This window comes from Xyrauchen texanus, chromosome 36 (assembly GCF_025860055.1).
Source record: "Xyrauchen texanus isolate HMW12.3.18 chromosome 36, RBS_HiC_50CHRs, whole genome shotgun sequence".
NCBI classification, from domain to species: domain Eukaryota; kingdom Metazoa; phylum Chordata; class Actinopteri; order Cypriniformes; family Catostomidae; genus Xyrauchen; species Xyrauchen texanus.
Genome location: NC_068311.1, coordinates 36,248,229 through 36,266,099, shown reverse-complemented (window position 1 = coordinate 36,266,099; position 17,871 = coordinate 36,248,229). Strand labels below are relative to the sequence as shown.

Below are 17,871 nucleotides of genomic sequence, written 5' to 3'. Positions count from 1 at the left end.
CGTTCCAAGTCTGTCTTGGTTGCTAGCAGATTAGCAGCTATTTCCCTCTCCGATGACTCCAGATAATCGATCCGCCTCTCGACATCCGACAATCTTGTAACCAACTCAGAAAACTTCGCCTCCATCACTGTAATCGATTGCAAGTTCCTCCAGGTCTGCTACAACCTTCGTCAGCATTACAGACATGCTCGACAGTTGGCATTGAATTTCTCCCACCACACCATCCAAACCGAGTCCCTTGTCTGCAGCCCTGTCAGAGGAATCAGCTTAAGCACGAAAGAGTCTTTTAATATTTCAAGAGCCAGAGGTTTTTGAATTCTTTGCTGTGTTGACTTCATAGAACAGTTATGTAGCAGGGTTTATCAAATACGCAGAGCTCGGCATTTACATGTCCGAGCCTGCATGGTGCCACCTGACTGTTTGACATTTCACATTTTTAAAATAGTGATTTAAGACAGGTCATTTGTACAATTAAATGTCTAGAATTGACAGTTTAAATGTATTTGGCTAAGGTGTATGTAAATGTATGACTTCAACTGTGTGTGTGCATGTGTGTGTGTATGTGTATATATATATATACTTTCTGGGTGTTGGAGAGCGACCAATCAGGATACACTCTCTGTCACTCCTCTCTTGGTCACTCCAAAACCCTTCTATTACAAGAAATCCTCTGGTCTCTCTCTCTAAAAAAAAAAAAACGATTTCCGGGATATTGTATATAATTTGCGGGCGTCAGGGAGCTACTAGCAATATGCGGGAGACTTCCGGAGCTTCCGGGAGAGGTGGGATGTCTTTGTAACAGGAATACTTATTTAAAATACAAAATTTAAGTAACTGTATTCCACTACAGTTACAATTAAAATAATTGGTATTTAGAATACAATTATATTCAAAAAGTATTTTGATTACTGAAGAGATTACTTTGGATTTTATTGTCATTTGTTTCATTAAATATTTAGTCCTTTTAGATGGAAAAAATGAATAGGCCTACATATAAAAATAGTCATATTTTGCATATATCAAAGTGCATTTGAACAACGGTGAGACATTTTCTTATGATGCGTATTCATACGAGCAGACAGAGAAGTAAGTTTGGAGCACAAGAAATTTTTATATACCTTGTCAGAAATATAAACTGTCAGCTTTATGCTAAGCTAAAATGCTGTTTCTAGCCAATTTACATCCACATGTTACCAGGAACGATAATGTTTTTTTATCAAGAAAATTCACATTGGATCATAATTTCTTTTTTTGAGTAAGACCTTTGATAATAGGGCAAGAATCATATTCTTGATTATCATTTTTGTATTGTTTTCCTGTAGAAATATCTAAAAATCCTTAAAACTAGATCAAGTCCTCTTCTTTTAGAATAAACACTGCATTAGATATTTAGGTTTTTCAGAGAATGTATTTTGAAAAAATCTACCAGTGCTGAAGAAGTAATCCAATCTATTTAGAATACGTTACTGGCCTTGAGTAATCTAACAGAATTCGTTACAAATTACATTTTACAGTACGTATTCTGTAGTAGTGGAATATGGTTGGGAGTAACCCTCCCTACCATACATACATACATACATATACGAAATATCTCATCTCCTCAACCCTCCAGTCATCTTCCATTTATGATTTTACTTTAGAACGAATGATGACAAGGTCCTTGGTAAGGATTAAGACATTTACATTTGGACTAATTAATATTAAGTGCATAACTAGCGTAGTAATGCGACACTGCACTGCACAGTCCTTAATATCGCCTTTTATTTTTGGATCTTGACATTAACTGTTGCCCTTTCGGCGCTGTGTTGTTGAAGGCAGCAGACCCGTCATAATCCTGGAACACTGGAACATGGACTAACCACCGAACTAACGACTCGCAGCCGGACAAGACTATTAAACAGGAATTCATATTGATTTTAACAGGTATGCAGAACAGTTGTTGCGAATTCGTGTTTATCTAGAGTTGCGTCATACTAATGCTAATGTCCGTGATGCTGCTCAGACTGATGCAGCGTTTGAGAGAGCTGCTGCTGCTGCTGACCGGCCACGACAAACGCGATGGTACCTTATAAATACATGAACAAAGATTAGTATATTACGAAGACAGCAGCTCATTGTGTAGTTATATGACTTAACGCTCTGTAATACTCGAATGTCGCTGCAAATAATAAAGCAGAAAATGTCAGAATTTGCACTGGCTTCCATTGTTGATTTTAAGCGTTTCTGACTCGCACAAAAAGTGCTGTGGCTGTACAGTATAAACGGTGATGGAATCTGAAGATGGTAATATCGCCATGCTTTGATACACTGTATATCTTTACCATATTCATGTACCTGGCCTATATTATATCACGTGGTACTTCAATCTTTCTGAAAGTTTACCATGGCTTTACTACAGTAAGCATAGTTTGACCTTGGTATTTGTAGTAAAACTATAATCACACAATTAACCATGGTTCATTTTCAATTGTCATGGTTCCTACAATATAACTTAAGCAAAAACCATGGTAACTATATTTATACTGCAATATTACTATAGGAAAATTATTGTTTATTTTTGAAGGGAAAGAATACAATAGCATGTTACATGTCATAAAACATAAAAATGTACTAGTCATGGGGACTACATTATTACAATAGAAAACCATCCTTACTATATGGAGTATTACTAGTGTCAACATTCTTTTTTTACATGGCAATACAAAGTGTCTTTTAGACATGTACCACGGTAACACAATGGATTTGAGGACATACTATACAATGGTATTCTTTCAAGTACTCGGGGTACCTTGTAAGTTGGTATTTACCAAATGCCTGTTATTCATTCATTATTTGCTCTGATTAAGGTAATGCATTTGTTTTCTAATGTTACAGTTTAGTCTATAATAATGACCAAAGAAGATGAAATTCCTGACTGGGTTGGAGCACAGGACTTCTATGAGAAGTATGATCCAAAGGAGATCCTTGGAAGGTATTTTCATATTTTACAGACTGATGGGTGAATTGTACGAAGAAAGTTCTCATTATTTTAAGTGTGATTTTCTGTAAATACTACCAAGATGCACAATATATACATACAGTTGTAATATTTCTTTTAAATAAATGAACAAAAAGTGTTCTTTTAAAATCTACCAACAGCCTTGTCAGCTAATATATTTCTGTATTCAGATTTCTTAAATTAATTTTGAGTAATTATTGTGTAAAATAAGAATTTTTGTTGCTTTTATCTCATTTACTATTGATTTACTTATCTTTATATTGTGTATATAGAAGAACTTTATTAGTCACTTTATTAGTAAACACTATGTTTGTAATGAAGTACCAGTCATGGTCTTCTGCTGTCACAGCCCATCCACCTCAAGGCTCGACCTGTTGTGTTTTCTGAGATGCTATTCTGCTATTCTGGTGAAATTGGGATTCTGTTTTAATGATTTGTCTATCATTATTTATGTATATCATTATTCACCTTAATATGAAAATACATAATTACATAGAAAATGTGGTTTAGTAGATAACAAAAAGAAAACTAAGAATTATATCACATGTATTTGATAAATTTTATAAAAATCAGCCACAACATTAAATCCATCTACCTAATATTGTGTAGGTCCCCCTCGTGCTGCCAAAACAGCACCAACCCACATCTCAGAATAGCATTCAATTGTACAGAGTGGGTATTTGAGTTATCGTAGACTTTGTCAGTTTAAACCAGCCTGACCATTCTCTGTTGACCTCTGTCATCAACATGGTGTTTCCATCCAGAGAACTGATGCTCCCAGGATGTTTTTTGTTTTTGGCACCATTCTGAGTAACTCTAGATACAGTTGTGCATGAAAATCCCAGGAGATCAGCAGTTACAGAAATACTCAAACCAGCTCATCTGTCACCAACAATCATGCCATGGCCCACATAATTGAGATCACATTTTTCCCCATTCTGATGGTTGATGTGAACATTAACTGAAGCTCCTGACCCCTATCTGCATGATGTTATGCATTGCACTGCTGCCACAATTGGCTGATTAGATAATTGCATGAATAAGGAGGTGTACACTACAGGTGTTCCTAATAAAGTGGTCGGTGAGTGTATCGGCCAGAATCCAGTCTATTCCATAGAAACCAGCATCAAAAAAGCTGTATTGGTCGACAACTACTGGAGACATTACGTTTAATTATTTATCATGATATTGTTTTGCAGAGGGGTAAGCAGTGTGGTCCGACGTTGTATCCATAAGAGCACCACCCAAGAATATGCAGTGAAGATCATAGACGTCACTCCATCAGATAAAATGAGTCTAGAGGAGATTGAGGAGATCAGAAATGCCACCTTAAAGGAGATTGATATACTCAAGAAAGTGTGTGGACAAGAAAACATCAGTAAGTAAAGGAAAAAAATGACATTATGTAGTAGGTTTTGAAACATGAAATGTAACAGCAAACATCCATAACTTTCTACCTTGTGGAACTAAAATATATTTCTATCTTTACCGTAGAATGATTGAACACATTGCTTCTTGTTTCTTCAGTTCAGTTGAAGGATTGCTTTGAAACTAAAGTGTTCTACTTCTTGGTGTTTGACTTGTAAGTAGAGTTCATTGTGGTCTCGATATGTATAAATTCATTCAATTTTCCTAAATACACTATCAATCAGAATTTGGGATACACTTGACGGAATGTTTCTCATGATTCTAAAAACGTGATTTTTATCAAAGGACTTTTGCAATTTATTTTTTAGACTACGAATGAATAAAATTGTGACATTAATTTCTTAATAAAAAATATTCCAATATAAAAAATAATATGACAGAAAATCTATTTTAAAATGGATGATTTGGATTGGACAGTAAAGGAAAGGTTGAGCTAAGCTAAAATATTAAACAGTTGGTAAAACTTTACAATAACGTTGACATTTGAAACATTTGGTATGTTTTTTGTGTGTGTATTTCATAGTTTGGTTGACTTTAGTATTATTCTTAAATGTGTAAAATAGTTCTAATAAGAAGGTGTGTCAAAACATTTGATTGGTATTGTAAGTGCTTTCATAAACCTGTCATATTCAGTATGTAGAGAAATCTTCACAATGCATTGTTATACATTTTGTTCTCTTAGGATGAGAAGAGGAGAGCTTTTTGATTACCTAACTGCAAAGGTTACGCTCAGTGAAAAAGAGACTAGGTTTGTATCTTTTAGCAGTGGTTGAATCTCACGAAACCTGTCAAGATTATGCCCATGTCACATTTCACCACAAAAGTCACCACAAAAGTCTATTTTACAACTATTAAGATTTTTGGGAATGTATTTTTGTGATATTACTGTCATGACAATTAAGCACATTTCCCCCCAATTCTCATGACTGTTATGACATTTTTTTTTAAATGTTTTTATTAGGGCTGTCAATCATTTAAAACTTTTAATAGATTTAATTACATGGTATGCCGATTAAATAATCGAATCTCAATAAATCGCATAAAAGCTGAGAAAGCCCTCAAATAACAATAATTATAAAATAATTATATTTAAATAATTTTCAATAATATACAGTATATATGCTGTATATTGTAAAAATGATAATACAGATACTTAAAATGCATTACATTATTTTAGTATTTTAAAGCATTATAAAAAGACGATACAAAAAGTGGCTTTAGAATGAAATATATTGCATTGGCCTACATTTCACAGCAATCCATTTCACAATTGAATTCATCAACCAGTCCGAGATTTGTTTTAAGGTCTTGTTTAAGGATGCGTCAATGTACACCTGCGTCAGACGGATGCTTTTGGAACGTCTCGGTTGCGTTGCGTCATAAACATACAGTTTGAAGCTTAGAAAAATATGTCTTGAGATCCTTGCCTTCAGATTTGCGCTCCATCAAGCTGTGTTTGTACGCAAGAACGTGTTCTCATCAGTGGCATCCAGTGGCGTGGTTAGGCCTGGGCTTCCAGGGCTTAAGCCCGAGGTCTTTTTGTACTAGCCCCGGGTATTTTGATCCAATTCCAATAATATATTTGTACTCCGATTATTTACCATAACGGCATTGCTGCAATCATACGAATGCACCGCTTACGCACACACACACACACAGCCAAAGCACCTGGCAGTCCAGATAAAGTTGTGAATGCCCCGTTGTTGCTCAGCATAACGTCTGTCAAGAGTAGCAGCATAAGTCTAAATGGGGAAAAATGGACATTCGTAAATTCTTTAGAAAGAAACAAGGAAAATGCAAGCATTTAGAACAGGAATCGGTAGCAGTGGATGAGTTTGAGAGGATGCCACAAACTCAAAGTGTAGCAGCAGAGACAGAGTTAGTTTGTGCAGGGTTTGTGTTCGCTAGCTAGCTAACCTTAGGGCTCAGCATAACAATGGTTAAAGCTGCGTTCACACTGTCAGGGACACGCAGCGACAAAACAACCTCATCTCATTCATTTTCAATACAAGCGATGGCGACCATTGGCTACGGGATGTGGGCGTGTCCAGCGACTCGACAAAGTTGAGAAATGTTTAACTTTATGCAAATGAAGAGCGAACTTCGGGAGCGACAGCCACTATGAGAGAAGATGGTAGAGCTCACGTGATCCTAATATTTTAAGGATAATATTAATTGTAAAGAAACAGTGCTGTTTAGACTCTCCATACACACCACTAGCAACCTAACTGCCAGCCACTGGCGACATGCAGCGACAAAGTAGCTGGCAGTGTGAACGCAGCTTAAGTAAGCATTTATTTTGGAGAACTACCTAATACCAACTCAATTAACCTACTAACATTATATAAACCACGTGGCTAGAACTTTATATCATTGCTGGTTAGTGTATGTACACACACAACAAGTAAGTTTTGTTTAAATCTAAAACAGTTTCCTTTTAGTGCCAAAGTGTCTTCATATAAACATAGGTAGATTATTTTTAAAATCAGAGTATTCTTTGTTTTTTTATCATTAACACTAGAACTACCGGAATTCTGTATCTACTAGAATGGTCATAGCAGTCATTTTGACTGCTAGATTCCAAACTCTCTTATCTCATAGTCTCAATTGAAAAAAATACCCAATTGAGAGGTTTAATTAAGCACTCGAGACCGCTAAAGGTTTCTTTGACAGAGACAGTTGCTAAGCAACCATCAACCACAGGAAAGATTAACATTAGAAGTCCCATACGGTCAATATGACCATGCCTATAGGTATAATTGATCAATATTTTCTTTGTCTTTTGTGTAACTTATATAAAAAACATTATAAATGAAAATACAGACACTTTTATGAAAAGTCAGGTACCAGCAGGATTGTATTTTTTTATTCGACAAAGTTATTACTAAAATAAAATTGTCATAATATGCAAATGGATAAACATTTGACTTTTTTTCCCCTAGGCTCTGCAATTAACTTTAATTTAAAGAAGAAGCAGCCGAATAAATGATTGTATCAGTAGACAGTATAGTACCTACTGACATGTTGTGTCTTTACTTTGCTACTTTTCAGATGAGACAAGAGTGAGGACAGATGAGAACAGCAGGCCAAATTAAAGACCTAGAGCAGCAGCAGGCAGGGGCAACTTGTTGGACCATTAATGATTTACAGATTCACAGGCCCTAAACAAGTAAAGCTACCTCAATATACCCTCGAACGTTTTGGATTACAAAAAAGGGCCTTTCAACACATGTGGTTTGAAATCTTTGTTCGGTTTGAATACTCGGTTGAGAGAAATGCAGTGTTAATTGTCAGTAATGCATTTAGCTGTATTTTGCGCTTGAGGTGTTGTGGGTCTGTGTCTGGGCTAAGCCCCTAGTCTCTTCAAACTCTAAAAACGCCCTTGGTTCTCATCATGTGTTGTCTGCTCTCGGTAAAGGCCCAAACATACTCTATGTAAGTACATGAACGCATATGCAACTTGCTACGCACTCTTGATTTCACGCGTCATTGCGAAATGTGTTCATATCCTAACGCATGTACGCGAAGTACACATGGAGTATGTTTGGGCCCTAAGTGCGGTTTGTTCTCTGTCTGGAAAAGCTGCGAGTTTCATATACAGCGAGTTTGGCTCACTGCCCCCTGGAGAAAACAGGTGGTACTCCAAGCTTGAATTGCTCAGAAGGAATATTCGTTATTAGGTCCGGGGACATCATTTATTGCTTTAATATTAATCACACCGAATTAACAAATTAAATCGACAGCCCTAGATTTTATACATCATTTGTTGGACACAGTGTTGGGTGTAATGTGATTGCAAAGTAAATAGTTACTGTAATTGAATTACTTTTCTAAGTCAAACAGTAGTTTAATGCATTACATAAAAAATTTTAATCAGATTACAGTTACTGACTTTTAATTAAGGTAATTACTTTTAAGTACATTCCTTGGGTTACACATATTTCAAAAATAATATTATTTATGAATAATATATTTAAAATTTGAATTCAAATTTAACTAGGAGGAAATATAGACATTATTTAAACATTTTTGGAGCGGAAAAACAAAAAAGACACATTACGGTAATGAGAGTTTTGGAGGGAAAGTGCACTTGTCAGGCAAACAATGTCACAATGCCAAAGTAATCTTAATGCTGCAAAAATATGCTTTATTTTTATGCTAAATATAATTTCTTTTTTTATTGTTTGATTTTGGGATGCAACGTGACCTGGACATGCTCTCATGCGATTCAACACAATAAATGTATTAAATGTAGCCTGGCTCAATGTACAGTACATAACGCTATATTTTGCATATATTTGCATTTTGATATTGTCATTTTGCAGGAAGATTATGCGGGCCCTGTTGGAGGTGGTTCAGTTCCTTCACTCTCAGAACATTGTGCACAGGGATCTAAAGCCAGAGAACATCCTGTTGGATGACAATATGAGCATCAAACTCACTGATTTTGGCTTTGCTGTGCAGATTGTCCCAGGACAAAAACTTAATGGTAAATCACTTCTCTTCTCAGCCACTCTAGCGACCTGTCTATCTAGAGAGATGCACTTTTTTGATCACAACATTGCAGTAATTCAACTCTTTGAGTCAGATTTACTATTGACTATTCACCATCATCACTGACCACTTACATATCTATTCACCCCACTTTTACAGGGGCTTTAGCTCCTGCAACAGGGGGGCTTTTAACCCTCATTAGCTACATACAATGATGAGCCAAAACTTTACGACCACTCACAGGTGAAGCAAATAAAGTTGATCATCTCCTATCAAGGCCACATGTCAAGGTCTGGGCAGATTAGATGGTGAGTGAACAATCAGTTCTCGTATTAAACGTGTTGAATGCAGGAGAAATGGGCAGGAGTAAAGACCTGAGCGACTTTGACAAGAGCCAAATTGTTATGACCAGACAACTGGGTCAGAACATCTCTGAAACAGCAAGGCTTGTGGGGTGCTCCCGGTCAGCAGTGGTGAGTATCTACCGACAGTTGTCCGAGGAGGGAACAAACCACAAATGACAGGGTGTTGGGCGAACCAAGGCTCATCGATGCACGAGGGTAATGAAGGCTATCCCATCTGGTCTGAACCGACAGAAGGTCTACTTTGGCCCAAGTCACAGAAAAATTTAATGAGGCTTATGGGGGAATGTGTCACAACACACAGTGCATTGCACCTTGCTTCGTATGGGGTTGCTTATCCGCTGACCAGTCAGAGTGGCCATGATGACTCCTGTCCATGTCGCAACTGGACCTTGTAGCAGTGTAAGAAGGTCACTTGGTTGGATGAGTCCCGCTTTCTTTTACACCATGTGGATGGCCGTGTACGTGTGCGTCCAATGTTCTGCTGGGAAACCCTGGGTCCAACCATTCATGTGGACATCAATTTGACACATGACATCTACCAGGTACACCCCTTCATGGCAATGGCATACCTTGATGGCAATGGCCTCTTTTAGCAGGATAATGCGCCCTGCCACAGTGCACATATTTTATCCTTGAATGTTTTTAGAACATGATGAAGAGTCCAAGGTGTTGCCATGGCCCCCAAATTCCCTAAATCTCAATCCGATTGAGCATTTGTGGGATGTGCTGGACCAACAAGTCTGATCCACGGTGGCTGCATCTCGCAACTTAAGGTACTTGAAGGATCTGCTGGTAATGTCTTGGTGCCAGATACCACAGGACACCTTCAGGGGTCTTGTAGAGTCCATGCCTCGGAGGGTCAGCACTGTTTTGGCAGTATGCGGAGGACCAATAGCATATTAGCCAGGTGGTCATAATATTTTGGCTCATCTGTGTTAAATTGCAACATTTAAAACATTATTAAATATAAGATAAAATGATCTCAAAATCAAACTTTAGACAATGCATGAAATGACCTCATGGATCAGGAATATTTAGCAGTATATGTTAGTTGTTTTGGGAGAAAATAAAATGAAAAGTGCTTTTTATCCCAGGAGGCCTTTAGCCATAGTATTTATTGTACTGCCATTAATTTATGCAAATGTTCTGATGTTATCATGAGAATAATGAGAAATACAGACAATCACAAAATGTAAAAAAATCCAGGCATTTACATGCAGCGTCCAAACTCCAAACTTTCACAATCTGAATTCGACATTTACTTCTTGACTGTTGATGAAGGACGTTCTTTAGGTCTGGCATGTTGGCATTGTCCTTTAATCCGTTAGCCTATGTTTTTTGACCTATGACATGTACGAACTGTGAAAACGGTTTTACTTGTTAAACAAGTACAACTGAACCATGAAGAACAAATTTATTGGTAAAAGAAAACACTAAAGTATTTATTGGAAAGATATTTGCACATGTATGCATATGCAGATGCAAGCGCCTTGCCAGTGTGGTTGGGTGAAAACATAAATAATGTGCATTCTTGCATTACTGTGGCAGAAACAAATCTCAGTGCTCAAGGGGGCAATAGAGTAACCTATAAAATGTGTGCCATTAAACTGGATGGGTTCTTAAACATGTGTATACATTTGCTTAATTTTCATGAAAATAATGTCATGTTTCATATTTTTTTGTTTTGGGGTATGACCCAAGACACTCGAAGATTCACTGGTCATATTGGGACATGTTATGATCCCCTATACATAGTAGTAGTTAATACAGCACCATATACTGTAACTGATCAAATCTGTTTTTCATCAGAGGCTCTTTGTTGTTATTTTGTCTCACCTAGAGGTATGTGGAACACCTGGTTATCTAGCTCCAGAGATTATTGAATGCTCTATGGATCCACATCACCAAGGTTATGGAACTGCAGTTGATCTGTGAGTAAGCTCTCCGATATGGGCACAGACTTTTACTTTTTAGTTTTGTTTCATCGATTTCTGCCTCAACCAATGGCAATGGTTTGGGGTTAGATTACCCAACCTGATCTCATGACAAGTTATATCAATAGAATGAGATGGTGAAATAGTAAGAAAACGTATAACATTTAAACAAAATGATATCCCCTAACCCAAACCTAAGCCTAATTATAAAGTCTAAAGGCCCCTACATACTCCATGTTTCTGTGTTCCAGGCGGGATTGGGCCCAGTTGACCCCGTTGCATACTGTGCACAGAGAGCAATTAGCAATGCGGACAACTGAAGAATACTTTGGCCTTAATCCCTTACCCAAACCTTAAACCCAACCATGATTTTAAAGGTGCTGTTAGTGATGGTATGCAAACATTTTTCCTACTCCCTTAAAGATATTCATGAAATAAGTGTCCTGAGATATCTCACCGATCTCTATGACATCTGTAGACTCTGTTAACAGCAAACAAAAATGTGTCCACGGACATTAATGTTTTTACCTGTCAATAATTTAGCTTGTTCTCATAGTATTGTAGTTGCAGCGAATTATTGAGACTTACTGCCATTTTTAAGCCATGTTGTACATCAAAGTGGTCTGTTGGCTGCTGTTGTTTTAAACAACCGTTTCTGCATAAAGTCGTTCTCAATAAAGCTCATTTGTTATCTTTGGAGTGCTGGGTTTTGGAAAGAGGGTGTGTGGCTAATTCAACGGCTCATTCTCGTGGAAGTAGATCGGCTAAATTGCTTACAGCACCTTTAATAGAAAAAATTCTTTTTTTTTTGTGTACCATGAAAGAAAGAAATTATCTGGGTATGGAATGAGACAAGGCAAGCAAAAATTATTGGTTGGTTTAAAAGTCGTACCTTTTCTTACAAGTCAAGTCATATGATGTCTTACAAATTTGCCATGTTGTACAAATTATTATGGGACTGTGTTGGAATTACCTGTTTGGTAATCTTCATCATTAATAGGCAAGCATCATTATTACTGGTGCGCTTACTCGGAATAAAACAATTGCCGGAATAAAAGATTGCTTGTATCTGTTGGTCTTACACTGAGGAAATGTGTACTGTATGTCCCATTAGAAGGAAGTAACCAAAACTCACTGGACAAAGAATAACCAAGGTCAGAAAGGACTCCTAGCCTGGACCTCCTAGTCACTTTAGTCACATGAAGAATGATATTACTTTTTATAGCGATTGGATTTTATGGTTTTGGCCTGGCAGAGGATAAAACGAGTAAAAGAATCTCATGATAGACTTGTATTGAAGATTTAATGTGAAAGAGGGACCTGAATATTGTAGAGATTTGGGAGTAGGCTCTATTGACTTGGCCTGATGAGCCACTAGCTAGCAACCACTCAGAATTCCCTAAAATGCTAAAGCACTAAAAACTTCTCTCTCAAAATTGACTCACTTAAACACCTTCAAGTCAGTCAATACTTGAATGGATGTATTGAATAAAGAAATCACACTACAATGGTTTTTGGTCTTTTGCAGCTGGAGTGCAGGGGTGATCATGTACACCCTACTTGCAGGTTCTCCTCCCTTCTGGCACAGGAAGCAGATGCTAATGCTACGCATGATCCTGGCAGGAAACTACCAGTTCACATCTCCAGAGTGGGATGATCGCTCAGACACTGTCAAAGACCTGGTATGTCACGTGTAGGTTGCTGAAGCAGAATAGAGCGCAACAGTCGGGTTCCGGAATTAAAAATTCCTGCCACGTCTCATGAATATAACGTGACAAAAAAATTCTAAACAAAATAATGTGCTTCAATACACGTTTTGCTGCAGTTTCCCAGTTAAATGTCCAGCAGGGGGCGGTAAAAGAAAGTGAAATGGTATCGTAATCAGACAAGGTTTTTAAGGTGAATATTAGATGGGGGTTTTACAAAGTAAAACGTACTGGCCTAACCTAAAACTTTTACTTAAATCTAAACTATAGTGTCCTAAAAGCAAATAAGAGATGAACAAAACAGACATTCTTACCCTTAATCAACGACTAAACATAACCGATAGAGAACAAAAAGCAAATGCGACATGAAAAGCATAATTTCTGAAGCAACCACGTCATTTCGTGTCAGCTCTATGATACTTTCGTATCCAATTAGGTATAGCTGCAGGCTGAGAATGGGTGAAGAGTCTCCAAAAGAGGGCGGGGTTACTCCAAAAGGGAGTTGTGGCAACTCCAAAAGGGGGCATCACTTCTCCCTATATCTTTTGGAGCAATGCCTGCGTCTATACCCTTCTCTTTGCTTGTGGGTTTGACTGGGCTTAAACCGCAGTCTTCCGTGTCAAAAGCCCAACACAATCGTTATACAAGCGTTAAAATGTGTTGTTTTTCAAATGATGCGTTCACTCAACACTCCATGTTTTTACATTACAATGAACCGTTATGGGGCGCACACCCTACTGTTGTCACAAAAACACCAACAGATGTTCATATGAATATGTTTTAAATGTATTCAACATTAGATTTATAACCTAAGTAATGTACATAAAAGTAATTAACTTAATTGAAAGTCAGTAACTATAATCTGATTACAGTAATTTAAAATGTAATGAGTTTTTGACTAAAAATGTAATTAGATTAGAGTAATTTATTAATAAGATTACACAAGAATCAAATTTTGACCATATTATTTTGTTCAATTCCATAATTCACAATGCTTAATGGGATGGGATTGTAGTTCATTCCTTAAAAGACGTAAAGTCTTCTGAACAGTCTTGTCCCATTTTCATTTACTTTTTCCTCAGATCAAAGTTTGTAATGGTGGGATTTTTCTTGAACCTGGTTGGTTTGGTTTATGGTGTGGTACTATTGACTAAAAATGTTTTTCTCCCTATGGAGAACAAGAATGGGAAAAATACGAACTATTGCGCTCTATTGGGAATATTAAAATTGTGGATTTTGTATTTGTAAGAAAATATGGTAGTTGTTTAGCTTTAATTAATATCAACTTGACCTACATAAACTGCCTGGCCAAAAAATTTTTATTTTATTTTAATTGATTCATATGTTTCTGCTGGCAACAATTGTTTTAACGCTAACTGATGCAGTGTGTAGCTTCTCAACCAACTTCAACAACCATGTCAGAAGACCGATCCCGTGGTCGTGGAAAAGATGTTACTGTGTTTCAGAAGGGGCAAATTGTTGGCCTGCATCAAGCAAAAAAGCGATCTAAGGAGATTGCTGAAATCACTGGAAATGGGTTAAGAACTGTCCAACACAATATTAAAACCTGGAAGGATAGTGGTGAACCGTCAGCTTCGCAGAAGAAATGAGGTCGGAAAAAAATGTGAGATCACTAAAACGCTTGAAGTTACATCATAATAAATCGACAGTAGAACTCACAGCTATGTTTAATAGTGAAAGTAAGAGCACTTACAGAATTTGGACTACAGAACTTACAGAATTTGGACTAAACAGCTGTGTGGCCACATGAAACCAATTGTAAGTGAAGCAAATCAGAAAGCAGAAAGATTGGACTGTGGAGCTATGGAAAAAGGTCATGTTGTCTGATGAGTCCAGATATACCCTATTCTAAAGCAATGTGCGTGTCAGGGTAAGAAGGGAAGTGCATGAAGCGATGCTCCCATCATGCATAGAGTCCACTGTACAAGCCTCTGGATTAGTGTTATAATCTGGGGTTGCTTCAATTGGTCAGGTCGAGGCTCAGCAACATTATGCAGCAATAAAATGAAATCGGTCACTACCTGAATGTACAGAATGACCAGGTTATCCATCAATGGATTTTTTCTTCCCTGATGGCACAGGCATATTCCAGGACAACAATGGCAAGATTTATTGTGCTCAAATTGTGAAAGAGTGATTCAGGGAGCATGAGGAATCATTTTCACAAATGAATTAGTAACCACAGAGTCCTGACATTAACCCCACTGAAATTCTTTGGGATGTGCTAGTGAAGACTTTATGGAGTGGTTTGACTCCCCCGTCACCAATATAAGATCTTGGCCAAAAATTAATGCAGCTCTGGATGGAAATAAATGTTGTGATGTTGCAGAAGGTTGTTGAAACAATGCCACGACTAATGCGCGCCGTAATCAAAGCTAAAGGCGGTCCAACGAAATATTAGAGTATGCAACTTTCTTCTTTTTTGGCCAGACAGTGTATGTTTTCCTTTTTCATATTTACACTCATGAATTTTTGGGGTGTACAAACTTTTTCAGATCTCCAGGTTGTTGGTGGTGAATCCTGAGAAGCGTTACACTGCCACTGATGCCTTAAACCACCCTTTCTTCCAACAATATGTGGTCGCTGAGGTGCGGCATTTTAGCCCGTACAGGAAATTCAAGGTGGGTATTTTTTTTTTGTATTTCGGAATTAATTTATTAAATAAATATTAACCCTTAAATGCATGGTAATTTTCCCAAACACTCTTACATATTCTGGTTTTTAGAGACCTGGCACTTGTCCAATTAGTGTCCAATTTTCAAAATATTTTCAAGGCAATTAAAAAACAATCCAGTATATATAATTATTTTTATAAATTAAAGGAAAAATACAACAAATCAGGACAAATCAAGAACAGGATTTATTATTTCATGAGATGCAATTGGCTGTCAAACACATATTGAACTACACATAACACATAATCTACACGTGTACACATGTGTGTAATTTATGTGTAGCTTATGTTTATTTTCTCAGGCACTTGTTCAGTCTAAACAGATGCAAAACTTACATAATTTCAGTAGTAAACCCAAATGACAATAGTCATATCATACTTTTCATATCTTTTACTTGATGTAAGTTTGTATATCGTATAATTATATTGATATAATATGATCTTTCACATTAAATTGAAGTTTTAACCGCTTGCTTATCTAAGACATTTTGAACAAAAGAACAGTGCTAATAATTTCAATCACCTGTGTTTTTCAGGTAATCTGTATGACCGTTCTGGCTACAATGCGTATTTACTGCAACTATCGACGTGCCAAGCCAGTTACCAAGGACGTGATCAAAAGTGACCCCTATGCAGTGAAACCTATTCGCAAGCTCATTGATGCCTGTGCTTTCAAGATTTATGGACACTGGGTAAAGAAGGGTCAGACACAGAACAGAGCTGCCCTGTTTGAGAATAGCCCAAAAGCTATCTTGCTTTCCCTTGCTGCAGAAACTGATGACCCGTCTCTCCGAATGATGTAATGAAAATCAAGCACACTACTGAAAACTATATAGGACAATGTGTTCATGAAAATCTCATGTGGATTGCATAGTTTAACATTAAAATACCTCATGACATTGTGAGATGTTTTAACTTGTGAGGAAATATGTACTTTTTTAATTAACTCGCTATTCAATTTTCATTCATTTCAGAGTGGCATCATTGGCTTGGAATGTTTGATATGGTTACTGAGAGCCTGTGTTTTACAATTCAAATATGTATGTGCATTAAACTTAATTATTACACAGCTGTCTAGAATACTCAATTCTGATTGGTCAATGACGCCATCTAGCGGTCTGTTATTGCTCTGTAACCACTGCTGCTCATAAAATAATTTGAACTCAAGTCAATGTTTGATGACATTTATTTGTTTAATTGGAATGTAGTCTTGTATAATGAGGATACAGATGGTCATTTTCACAAAAAGAAACAACCAAGAGAACTTAAACTAAAATCCTAGGTTGATTTCAGTTGTTCAGTGATTTCTTTCTTCTCTAATTACATAATTTCAACGCAAATCAATATTACATATATTTATGTATTTATTTATTTGGTTAGTAGCCATACAATAAGCGGTATAAAGAACAGCCAGCCGGTTGTTATCGCAAAATAAACCCCTTCAGAGTGCTACAAGACCCCTCCACTCCGCGTTGGTGGCCTGATCACGGGGTTTATTGTGCCATAAGAACCGGCTGGTACATTGTCCCTTACATAAGTTCCATTGTAAGTGCTTCACTAGAACCCAGAGTTTTTATTTCTTTTTTTTTCTTTTTTTTTTTTCTTTTTTAAGAAAAGGAGGGGCAAGTCCAAATACATTTTTGTGGACTCTTGAGTGTTTTAACGTTTTCTGGAACGTAACATTGTTAAGCAGTAGGACGCTGAAGAATCCTACTATGGTGAAGGCTTTTTAATAGTTACTACGTCTCTGACCAACAAATCCTACTACGGTGAGGGATACTCTCATTAATATTAATTAGCTTGGGTGCCATGACGAGCCACACTCCTAAATTAATATTCATAAGCTAGCCTTTCCACGTGTTTTGTACCTCTGTCTTTTCTAGCTTCACACTTCTTCACACATGTGCGTGTGTTTCTTTACAGGGAGATACAGCGATGGCAAATAAACGTCAAAATGAGGATTCTCCCGAATCCATTACAACAGCAAAGAAAAGAAAATCGGGGGAAAGCGAGTTTAATGGCGCTGCCTTCAAATCCATGTTAAAGGATCCCTCTAAAGCGCTAAAGGGTGAGCTAATGTTAGCTATTCAGTTTTCTGCTTTGCAGACTTGAAATATTACAGCCATGCGTTGTAATGGATAGTTTTATTTAAATGTGGTCGATAGATTTTCTCTTAATGGTAAATGTCATGATTTACACATTAGTTTACCTGTTAGAGTAACCTTAAACTTTCCAGTTCCCTTGGACTTTT

General features: G+C 37.1%; 2 protein-coding genes across 4 annotated transcripts in view; both read left to right on the top strand.

The window, feature by feature from the left end:
- The first annotated feature begins 1,545 nt into the window (after positions 1-1,545).
- Positions 1,546-16,777, top strand: phkg1a (phosphorylase kinase, gamma 1a (muscle)). Of its 2 annotated transcripts, XM_052107543.1 has the most exons (11): positions 1,546-1,663; positions 1,815-1,923; positions 2,875-2,971; positions 4,198-4,376; positions 4,526-4,580; positions 5,109-5,174; positions 8,752-8,915; positions 11,126-11,216; positions 12,748-12,901; positions 15,442-15,567; positions 16,157-16,777. In XM_052107543.1, the coding sequence occupies exons 3-11, from the start codon at positions 2,889-2,891 to the stop codon at positions 16,421-16,423; spliced, it is 1,185 nt and encodes a 394-aa protein (XP_051963503.1). In that variant the 5' UTR covers positions 1,546-1,663; positions 1,815-1,923; positions 2,875-2,888; the 3' UTR covers positions 16,424-16,777. The 2 variants fall into 2 exon arrangements, with proteins under 2 accessions (XP_051963503.1, XP_051963502.1); XM_052107542.1 differs by having other exon boundaries at positions 1,598-1,923.
- Positions 16,778-17,514: 737 nt separating this feature from the next.
- The window catches only part of urb1 (URB1 ribosome biogenesis homolog), a 61,492-nt gene continuing 61,135 nt past the window's right edge, over positions 17,515-17,871 (top strand). For both annotated transcript variants that reach the window (XM_052106736.1, XM_052106735.1), the window contains exon 1: positions 17,515-17,688. In XM_052106736.1, the coding sequence (XP_051962696.1) occupies positions 17,556-17,688 (133 nt within the window). In that variant the 5' untranslated portion in view covers positions 17,515-17,555. The remainder of the gene's footprint in view (positions 17,689-17,871) is intronic.